At 41.0% G+C, this 10,780-nt stretch overlaps 1 protein-coding gene across 2 annotated transcripts; it reads right to left on the reverse strand.

The window, feature by feature from the left end:
* Positions 1-693: 693 nt before the first annotated feature.
* On the reverse strand, positions 694-7,529 carry LOC135610345 (PH, RCC1 and FYVE domains-containing protein 1-like). 2 transcript variants are annotated; one of them, XM_065104746.1, is made up of 9 exons: positions 7,018-7,529; positions 6,246-6,332; positions 6,024-6,113; positions 5,839-5,925; positions 5,502-5,696; positions 3,264-5,321; positions 2,395-2,541; positions 1,529-1,875; positions 694-1,284 (listed from the first exon to the last, which is right to left on the reverse strand). In XM_065104746.1, exons 1-9 carry the CDS (start codon positions 7,066-7,068, stop codon positions 1,164-1,166), a joined length of 3,183 nt encoding a protein of 1,060 aa, XP_064960818.1. In that variant the 5' UTR covers positions 7,069-7,529; the 3' UTR covers positions 694-1,163. The 2 variants fall into 2 exon arrangements, with proteins under 2 accessions (XP_064960818.1, XP_064960819.1); XM_065104747.1 differs by lacking the exon at positions 6,246-6,332 and having other exon boundaries at positions 1,017-1,284; positions 7,018-7,200.
* Positions 7,530-10,780: the final 3,251 nt, after the last annotated feature.

Consider the following 10,780-nt stretch of genomic DNA (forward strand, 5'->3'; position numbering starts at 1 on the left):
AAGACTTTGGGAAGGTTCTTGTGTCAGTCATCGTTGGATACACGATAATTAAGAGAGTCGTAGCATGTCAATTCTCAATGCTTGGAAACGACACCGAAGAGCACCCAGAAAGACTTGACCGCCTGCAACTGGCATTTGGCATACTGGTTAGCGTTCATCTTCCTGTGGAATCCTGAGGAGGTGCCGCACGGATACAGTAGAATCCTTCAGTCGGGTCTTAAGTCTAAATCTCCATCATCAAACGTCTCAAGATTCCACTTTTATCGTACAAGTAATCACAGAGAAAAGAATAGTGATTTGCGGCAATTACTAGATCGTTTTTGGCTCATGTTCTTAATAAACCTTCACCTGTTATTGGTCTGATCTAATCTGGCAATACCTTCTAGTCGGATCCTGACAGCAATCTACAGAGCTAAAAAGAATTCTTACCGCATAAGAACATGAATCTGATTCCCAAGTTGTCTTTCTTGTCATAGCTTTGGATCCTTGTCATGCCTTTAAATATACTCTTTAGTATAGTTAGTTCAACCCTGATTCAAAGCAAGCCGAGTTGATGAAGGATGTGTAGAGAACCAACTGAAACTGGCTCAATCTTTGTCTTCATGAAACAGTTCATAATAGACTAATCCACTGATACATCACAACAATATTTTCAAGTAATCTGCATTTCAATTACAATTTCCATGTGCCTGTGGCCACACAAAAAATATCTCTAATGTTCAAGAGGAAGGACTTTGACATATAACCTAATTTGAAGCTATTTTTACAATTTAGGAGACTGTTCGTCGTCTCTAATTTTGACATCCATAGATGCATAAACAAAAAAGACATTATCTGACTGCTCCAAATCTTCTGATAAGCAAGGCTGTTTCCTACAGGAAAGCATGTCAAATCTTCTTCTTTTTTTTTTTTTCTGAAGCATTTTCAACCTCCCAATATAGGAAATCCTGACATTTCATCCTTCAAAGCTTTTACTTTCTTTCAGCTGCCACTCTGTTCTTGAAGCCATCTGCATAACTATCAAGAATGTTTATGGCATGACATGCAGATGCTGCAGAACTGGATCCATTTTGTTTGTTGATGCTGTAACTATCTACACAATCTTGTACTTCAAATTTGCTTTTCTTCGGTTCCCCTCCAGCCACATCTTGACTTCATATAATTTAATGGTCTATTTTACCAGTAGATGGTGTCACAAAACTCTTGATGTTGTATTTTGAATATACTCTCCTCTGATTCTCCTCCCACCATATCTCAGCTTCCTTCTCACTAAAATGTTTCCGGCTGTAAACAAGACAACAAGATGGCTCATTATTTGCTCCAAACAAACTATAGCTCACCAAATATCTGCAACTTATATAATATGTAATATGTGAAGAATAACATGTATACTGTAAAAGGTATGCAGAAAACTTAGATACAACATCTGCGTGGAAGTACAGATTTAGCCATATATTACATAAATTATGTGTGTTGTGTATGTAACCATAAGCATACATGATAAGAAGACTTCGGGAAAAGGACTTACCTAAACCTTACGCGATTGAGGCCCTTCTGGCCACTTGGCAAAGTAATGAAGGTAACATATACACCAACTTCAACTTGCTCCACCCGTTCATCCTTTGATTCCTTGGTTCGACAGTTTTTTGCATCTGTTGCAGCTACGGTTGCATCACAGTATGAGCTTGTGGAAGTCTGGTCCTTGATGCTTGTATGTACATCTGGACACTGGTGATGGAATGCAAAGACCGACTTTTCACCTTCAGGCCTCAAAAACTTTGTCTGGGCAGGGCAACATGTGCTGTTGGCATCAACAGTGGATCCAATATTACTTACTTGCCTCCTTGTTGAAAGCTTCTCTGTCAAAGCATTTATCTGATCCAAAGTAAACTCATTTCAGATATTCTTCGGATAAAAAGAAATAGAACTAAATGGGCATTGTAAAAGTCACAGTGGATCACTTTCTTTTGGACTAATCATGATTCACTACTTACAAGCTGCTCAATCACATAAACACAAAGATCTACTAAATCAATTTCTCAAGACAATTAACAGTAGCTCAGTCTCATTCAAGCATAACTATACAAGATGATTTGCTGTCCATTTTTTGTGAATTTAAAACAGGCTGTAGCCCTTGTAATGGACTGACTGTATTTGCAGATAAGAGGTGTGTTTCTGTAGAATTCTAAAACACGTATGAGATGGATCTGAAAGTTAATACAGGATGAGTACTGTGTTTGCATGAGACACTAGGTTATATTGGTCTACCTTCAGGAAGCATAAATGCACATTTCGGTGTTAACCACTCTAACCTTCTACCGAAGATGACAGACTAAAGAAACATGTTTGTAGTAAGCAAAAAGACCTAGTAACAAATTGTGGTTGTACCCATACCTGAGCGGTTAGAATCTTTATTACAGCATTTGCAGCTTTGCACTTTTCAGCTTCATCCTTTGCCAGCAACCAGGTTTCCTCAATTTTACGTTTACACTGTTGGAGTTTCCGACTTTTACTTTGGCATTTTTGAGTCAGGGATTTAGCCTAATACAAAGAAAATTACAAGGTAAGCACGATCATTCTTTCCTCAAGGGAAAGGTGATACGCAGTCCTTACAGATAAATTAAAAATGCAGCTAATATATAAATAACCAAATGCAAAATGTACAAAAGCAATCTCAAAATATTTTGGTAGGGGACTGAAGATAGGCTGCAAATGAAGTAAAAACTAAATTTCCATTTCCTGAAGTAATAACATCATCAATATGAACACAAATATATGTTCACGTAATAAATTTTCTTTGTTGCCAGAATTAATGTCCTTTATAACCTATTTCTGTTTAATGGCAAAAGGTGTGAAATATTTGAAAACTAATGCTGCCCGTTATTATAGCACTAGAAACTGGATTTTAGATATTACAGCTCTCATCAAGCATGAATGCACAATTAGACATTTCAGGGAGTTCGATTATGCTTATAAAAATATCATCCTTAGTAATTCTTTTAAATATTGTTTTTATTATTCCACATGTAGCCAGTCATTCGACAGAAAAGGAAAAGAGAATGTCAGAAACATGTAAGGACTGAAACAAAAGAACCGCCGACTAAAATTCCCAATGAATAAATGAAAAGACAATATTATCCAGCTAAGAAGAAAGCTTAGTTTCAATTATATCAAACCCAAACGTGATGTGACATTAAGATAGATTGTATGGTTCTCTTTCACAGAAGATCTGCAGTTATAACTTCTAAAATAGGAAAATGTACCTCAGTTTGAAGTCGCAGTAGTTCTTCTCTCACTATCTTATCCACATTGTCTAGATCTTTTCTCAAGCTGCTAGCTTTGGATAGTTTAAATTTCCTCTCCGGTGGAGAATTCCGTGCATGAACATGAAAAGGATCAGAAAACTCTTGTCCTGAAATAGGAACCACTTTCAAGGAGTTCTCTCTACCATGTTCAATGAACTGTTGGGGGCATGGCACGTGTCCCCACCTTTGATTTGCTATGACTGGTGAACCTGAATGTTGATTCTGCTTTTCTTCACGCACAGATTCTGCATCTGCTTCTGCTAATTTAGTTTCCTCAACAGCTGATAATTTACGATAAAATGTTTTTCCTTCAGTGATGAATGAATGTTCCCTCTTTAACCTTAGATCAGAATATCCCTCAGTTGTTAGCAGTAATGGTCTAGGAGTTGAGATTTCCATGTTTATTCTAGGATCTGAAATTTTTTGCAGCTGAGTGAAGCACGTATTGCAAACACGATACTTCTTGCATTTATTTGGTGCCAGAGCTGCATTCATGACCTTGTTGCTGCTACAGGGATGGCAAAACATAAAACCACAATTGTAGCAATTATGCTTCTTCCTAGCAAAGCCAAAAACCATTCTGCAACCTGTGCAGATTAACTGGTCCTTGCTTGAGATAAATTTATGCAAACAAGTGACAATTGTGAAGTTGGAACCGCAGGCTACACTTTCGACATGTCTATCTTCCAAGGACTCCACCAGAGTTGGGGAGCTTCTGTCTTTATTATCACCTAATCCAAGTTGTCCATTTCCACCCCTCCCCCAAGTATACACTTTTCCCTTTGTCGTCAACACTGCCACATGAAAAGAACCTGCAGATATCTCCTTGACAAACTCACTTTTAAGCAACCCTTCAACTCTAGCTATCGAAACATCCTCCGCATGAGGATTTCCTAACTGCCCATTTGCTGAACTTCCCATAGTAAAAGTTATACCAGTAACTGTAAGTGCAGCAGTTAACGTAGTTCCGCAGGACACTTGAACAAAATCACAATCCACGAGTGAAGCAACGCAAGTTGGTGCAAGCTTCCTGTCCTTATCTACATGACCAAGCCTCCCTTTATCGTTGTCGCCCCAAGTGAATAGCTTACCACCTGGAGAATTGCTTTTGACATGACCAACTACGATTTCAACAACAGCAGCAGTATGCCATGGTCCACACGCGACTGATTTTACTCTAAGCCCTTTCAAGGACTCGACTTCTTTTGGCTGAGAGATACTTTGTACATCCCCATGACCAAGAACACCAAATGTTCCATCCCCACAGGTGAATAACTGCCCAGAAGAAGACACTATTGCTGTGTGCCATTCACCGCATGCGATCCTCGATATAAATACACCGTCTAAAGGACCAGATATTCTATGGGGAAACCACTGGGTTTGGTGGCCATCACCGGAAAGATCAAGGCCATGGTTGCTGTCACCCCAGACATAAACTTCACCAGAATTTGCAATAGCAAAGGTGCACTGTGCCCCACAAGCAACTCTTTGTACAGAGATACAGGTAAGAGACTCGACAAGTTTAGGATAAGGTGCATCCATATTGACCTTATGACCCAATCTTCCACCATTTTCCAAGCCCCAACAGAAGACTTCACCCTGTTTAGTAACTAAAGCAGCATGCTTCTCCCCACAGGACACGCTCCTCACATCGAGCGCTCTAGTTGAATCCAATAGCTTGGGAAGTGAAAAATCAACACCTCCTACTCCTTTTCCCCACATGAAGGCATCCTTTAAACCGTCATTGACATATATCTTAGGAGATTCATGTTCGGATGAGCTGAGCTTAGAAATTGGAAACATTCTCTGTCCTTTACTCAAATTAGAGTCTTTCTTTTCCTTCTCACCATAAGAGACCACATGGGGCAGGCGAGGTAGTATTTTGTCCAAATAAGATTGTATATCTGATAAGGTTCTTTGTCTTGGAGAGTAAAATTCATCAGACGTGTTCATCATTCTATCTGATAAATGCTTATCTAGCAGAGATCGAGCAGGAGTACCGTATAAACTGCGCACCTTCAAGAGAAAAATTACACATGGTGGTTTGTCAATTAAAATATAAATGAGACCAAATAAAGTAACTCATAGAGATTTTACTGGTTGTCTTTGAAGAGAAATCCAACGAAATGGTTAGCTCAAGAGATTGCGTGTTCAAGGCAGAAGCAGATGGAATTCATAAGGAGTCTAGTTTTCAACCTTTGCTAATTTAGCTGAACCTTGGAGAAGCCCCAGTTTATGATTCGTTGCAATGTAGCCAACAGGGCTGTTGGCGCAAGTGTGTGCCCATCTGCTACTTCTTATGTTAGCCAAAATTCTTGGTTGATGAGAAGCTGATACCAAGGCCGTCAAACCCAGACGCCAAGATTCAGCTTGTTCTTTGTCTTTGCATATCTAAGACAAAACATATCACACAAGCAAGTCAGAAAAGCAGTTCAATGTAGAAGAGCATAAGAGGATCAGTTCACAAAGAGGTGGCAACTTCATTATTCACTAAGAGACAACTTTACTGAATGAACCAAGTGAGGGTGAGTACCAAGTCAAGCGAACGTTGACCATTTTCATATACAAGTGAGAAGGACTGATTCTTTTTATCTGCCTGATTCTGACGCAGGAAATTTACCTGCATAATTGTTTGGTTCAAATTAAGTCAGGAATTACTACTACGATTAGTGGACCAATGACGACCGCCGATCAAACTGTTGATTCAATAATACATACAGTCTGCTGGCCAGAGATGACTTTGGAAACAGCATCCAAGTTCAAGTGTTTTTCCTTCTCCCCCGAGTACCAGATTAAGATTTTCTCATCCTGCAAACCAAATAGCTCAAACAGATGAGTTGCAGAAACATTACTCGACGCAATGCTTTCCGACGCGTAACAGAGCATCAATAAGAAGAAAGTTGGGAAAGAAACACAAATGTTCAGCCCTGAAACACATACTGTTGATACCCTGAAAGGGCAGAATTTGGGCTTCCCTCTCCTTCCACATTTCAGAAGATGTGCACCCTTCTTCAAAGCTGTAATGGCCTTTGCAAGAAAACGAGGGGGAAAAAGCTCATTTCACAAATTTGCGCATCTAAACGCAAGAAGAAACAGTAAAGTCATTTGCATCAGAAGGGTCTAAGAATTAGGAGATTGCAGTGTTCAGGCTTCAAACCGAATTCCTAGATGACCAAAAAATTAATTATTTTGTTGAAATTAGTTGTCTGAAAAGCTTCAGAAAAAGAAGGAAATTTATTTTGGACACAATGAAATTTGTGTATACATACATCACAACAACAGATAAATGACAGACCATCACAAGAGGATACACAAGTACATGGATAACATAAGTTCCATTCATTTAAGATATGAAAAGGACTGCTTAAAAACTAAAAAAGATGATAGGTAGGTCATTTGGATCACACTCAGAGGGAAACACAAAGAAGATGATGTTTCAATACGTGTAGTAAAACTTTTTATGCCCTCTTCAAGAGTTCTGCAAATCCACACCAAATTAAATCTCCACGAACTCTCTCCTCTTTTCCCTTGTGTGTTTTTGTGTGTGTGTGAGGGAAGGACGGAGGGAAAATTACATCAAACTAGAGTTCCATAATCGACGAAAAAGAAAGCATTCATGTCATTTCAAATGTATAATCCACATCCAGCTTCTTGCCAGAGAATGAAGATGGCTTCTACAGAGAGAGAGAGAGAGAGAGAGAGAGCAAGAAACCTGTTCAACTTCTCTGACCGAGGGGGTTCTTCTTTCGAAATTTTCAGCCATTTCACTCCGCTCGACGCTCTGCAAGGGTGCTCATCGAACGAATAAAGAGGAAGAAAGAAGAGAGGAGGACATCACGCAACAGAAGCCAAAGAAAAAGCAGGAGAGCAACAGAGAGAGAGAGTCTCAAGGACTGTGGCCTTCCCCAGGAAAGGAAACAGTGGTGTACTTAAAGGAAGAAGCTCGGGTGACAGAGGAGGAGCAACAACTGATCCTGGCCTCAGTAAACTACCGACTACAGAATCCTTTCTTTCCTACAAAGAAAGTGACGGAGAGGATCCTGAGCTGTGCTCACTTTTTTTTTTTTTTTTGCTGCTTTTTCTTCCCTGCCTCTGCCTCTCTTTCGTTCTTCTCCAAGACAAGGATCATCTCGGACATGCATCCAGGCTTGCCATGACACCAGCCTCCCACCTCCTCCTCATGGGCTGCTACGGCTGTCACCAGTATACTGTTCTCCTCGGCTTTAGCGCACCACCGATGGCGGAGCGAAGGTACGCAGCATTTTAAATTCGAGCGTATGGCACAGCCAGCATTAATTAGTCTTAATCCGAGGCTGAGAAGCAGCGAGCAAACGAAGAAAAGCGGCGGTGGGGAAGGGAAGCACGTGTGCATCGATGGCTGCCGCTGTCCGCATCCGCCACACCCAACCAACTCGGTCGCCGCGCCATGTGATGCCGTCAATCGACATCATGAGCTACCGGGAGGAAAAGAACTGAATCGAATCGGGTTTTATTCGGATCCGGACCTGAAATCCAAAACGATAAGCTTTTGGATGTGACGCCAAAGAAACTTTAATTAGAAGTATCTAATTATTTCTGAATGGATCTAAAATATATTCACGTTAATGGATTTCCAACATCCAACGTCTGGGTTGGGTACTGTTATCTGTCGACTAAACGGTGATGCCTGATTCCAAATGTTCTCTGTCAACCATGACGCTTCGCTCCGCCATTAAGACACGGAGTTTGAAGCGTACCAGCGAGGAAGACAGCGAGCGGACTCTGCTGCGTCGCTGCTGTTTGCGTCAGCGGAGACGAACAAGTTTGATGCCGCACGTGATGCCCGTCACGTGAGTGAGCACATACGTACTGACAACTAAAACGAGACTACACAGAGCACGCAGAGAAACGAATTAGTGCGATTACAGATCAAAACGAAGATTGATTGGTTTGCTACACATGTGAGGTATAGGGATTTTGCCCAAATTTCATCGTACATAATTTTGATTGGCCGCCGACAGTTAATGCAGAGCGGCCGGTCGGTGGTGAGATGGAACGGTTGGTGGCTCGCCATGGGATTCTGTGAAGGACGACCGGGCTCGTGCTTTATGCATCAAGTTTCACGCAACCCCATGATATCAGCAGTCCTCCCAGGTGATCCGTGTCTGGTTTCGTGTGTTTGGGTCATTTCTTGGGACTGCCAATGTGGTCAAAAGAAACGAGGCAGGCGATCTTCTATAGAGCATGCAACCAACGAGGAAGAGCGCGATGGAGATCGTTCATCACATACAGTCGCGAGACGGGAATAGCTTAGAGCTGTAATCACGAGTAACCTTTTGATACCATCTGTTAATTAGACTCTTTTTCTATTTCTTATTACTTATGATAACATTAAATCAAATACTTTTGATAAGTTATTTAAGAGTTTCTCTCGTAAAGAATATTTTTTTAAAAAAAATATTATAATATATATATATTTATTTATTTTTTTTCTATTTGATCAATATCTATGATCAGAATTCAGTTAGTTTTATTATATATCGTATCCAATTATAAAAAAAATCACATAAAGTCATGATTAACATTCCGACATCATTTTCACCTTTTTCATGATTTAAAGATAATCATTATCAACATTTAGGGTGTTGCAATATTTAATAATAATTTGGGAGTCAACGAGCATCGAAAACACGATGATAACAAATAAAGGTTCAATCGGAACGAAGCATAGTTTATATGGATGATAACAAATTAACGAGATATGATGTGATGGCGACGAATAAAAACATTATGATCAATATTTTACGAGGGAGTAGATGGTTAGATACTAAGATATCAGAGGAGCCATAAGAATACAAAACGCGTTCCATCATCAATCATCCGTGTGATGGATGAGGATCAATAATTCACCTCACCGAACACTACTAAAGAACTACACGCACAGGTCACATCACGATTCCAAGGCCATCTCGCTCGTCTTCGTACGCGTATATCGTCTTGTTTAAGCCAATCAAACTGTTCTTAAGATTCTCTAAAGAGCTGTGAGAAGCTAGATGACAAATGAACTTGCCGTCAACCATGTGAGCTAATGAGGATCTAATCCCTCCTTTTATTTCTGGTGCTCGATCCTCTAAAGGGGACTATGGCTACCAACTTTGTGTGATTATGATTGGAATTGATGAGTGATCACGAAATATTTTCTCGAAACAAAAGTACTGTACCACTGAAAACAACCAAAGTAAAATATTTTTAGTGCTCTTCATCATAATGCATTCGGAATGATGCAGCATTCTATACTATTAAGCATCATTTTTTTTTTGGTTAGACTTAGTTAGGATGAAGATATTTTATTCATAATCTAATGGTCTTGATCTATTATAGAACATAGAAATAAAGACTTCATAACGATAATAGAGAAGATGTTCATCTCTAGTTAGGCATCTCAGTGAATGAAGTTGGTAAGATTACAAGCGAGAGATGTGGTTGTTCCTTCGCCTGCCCGTCTCAGTTTTCTTTTCTTTTCTTCTACTGATGAAAGGTGATTCTCTCGGAACACTACATAACAATGATACAAATGACAACTAGCCTTTCTCCCAAAGTGTTCCCTATCCCGGTAGGCTATGCTGCTTTCTAGGGTTGGGAGCTCATCCTTGGAGTACTTGTATCTGTCATAAAGTGGTCTCTTCAGGCAGACAAGCCAGTCCATTCGACTCGAAAAGTCAATTAGGCATATAGGCTTTCATGATTGTACAGGACTGAAAGCTCCACGCCCAGATAGAGAAAAGGATTACATGACAAGCTCCTTCTTTTAAAGCTTTTGGAGAGTTTGCCGTCGCGCTCACCCCAGCGCCGGTGTGAGAGTGTCGTGCGTGTGTTCTCTTTCGTGTTATTATTGCTTGTTGGTATGTTCATGGAATTGCTGGATTGTTTATATCATAGCTCGTTATTTCTGGATGATCTCTTTCCTTGGACGTTTTTGCGGTGTCATTGCCTCACGTTGATCCTCTGCAGGAAGGCCTTGCTCACTGTTCTCGTCTCCCTACTTCATTTCTCTGTACACGTAAAGCGAAATGAGAGGCAACATGATGACAAAAGCCATGCATTTGTCTCCTGTCCCACTGCCACGCCCACGAGCGGCCACGCTCGGCTGCCGGCGCAGCGGTTGGCCGGGGCGTGGTGTAGACCCACGCCTGTCCCGTGCGCAGCAGCGCCTGAGGCGGAGCAGCGTCGGCCGGAGTTAAGCCCATGCCGCATCATTATCGCCATCATTACCATCAAGATAGTCGATCCAACCCCCGACAGCGGCATCGATGATGGCCTATACATGTCTACCTGCCACTGACCGAGCGTGTCATAGATTTGAAGGCCTCGGAGAGGATGACACAGCGAAGAGAAGACCCGGGAAGGCTGCTCGAGCTGCAGCAGCTGCTGCTTCGGAGACAGTCACAATCACAAGGCTTCTGGACGCCGAACTGGGACCATTTTACCTGAGTGGC

This window comes from Musa acuminata, chromosome BXJ2-4 (genome assembly GCF_036884655.1).
Source record: "Musa acuminata AAA Group cultivar baxijiao chromosome BXJ2-4, Cavendish_Baxijiao_AAA, whole genome shotgun sequence".
NCBI classification, from domain to species: Eukaryota; Viridiplantae; Streptophyta; class Magnoliopsida; order Zingiberales; family Musaceae; genus Musa; species Musa acuminata.

Bases quoted from the DNA above. Each gene is read 5' to 3' on its own strand.
- LOC135610345 (XM_065104746.1), bottom strand. From the start codon at position 7,068: ATGGCTGAAAATTTCGAAAGAAGAACCCCCTCGGTCAGAGAAGTTGAA. The intron at 1,876-2,394 runs GTATGGGTACAA...ACTTTGGATCAG, and splicing joins TAAAGATTCTAACCGCTCAG to ATAAATGCTTTGACAGAGAA. The intron at 1,285-1,528 runs GTAAGTCCTTTT...TCTTGTTTACAG, and splicing joins CTCAATCGCGTAAGGTTTAG to CCGGAAACATTTTAGTGAGA.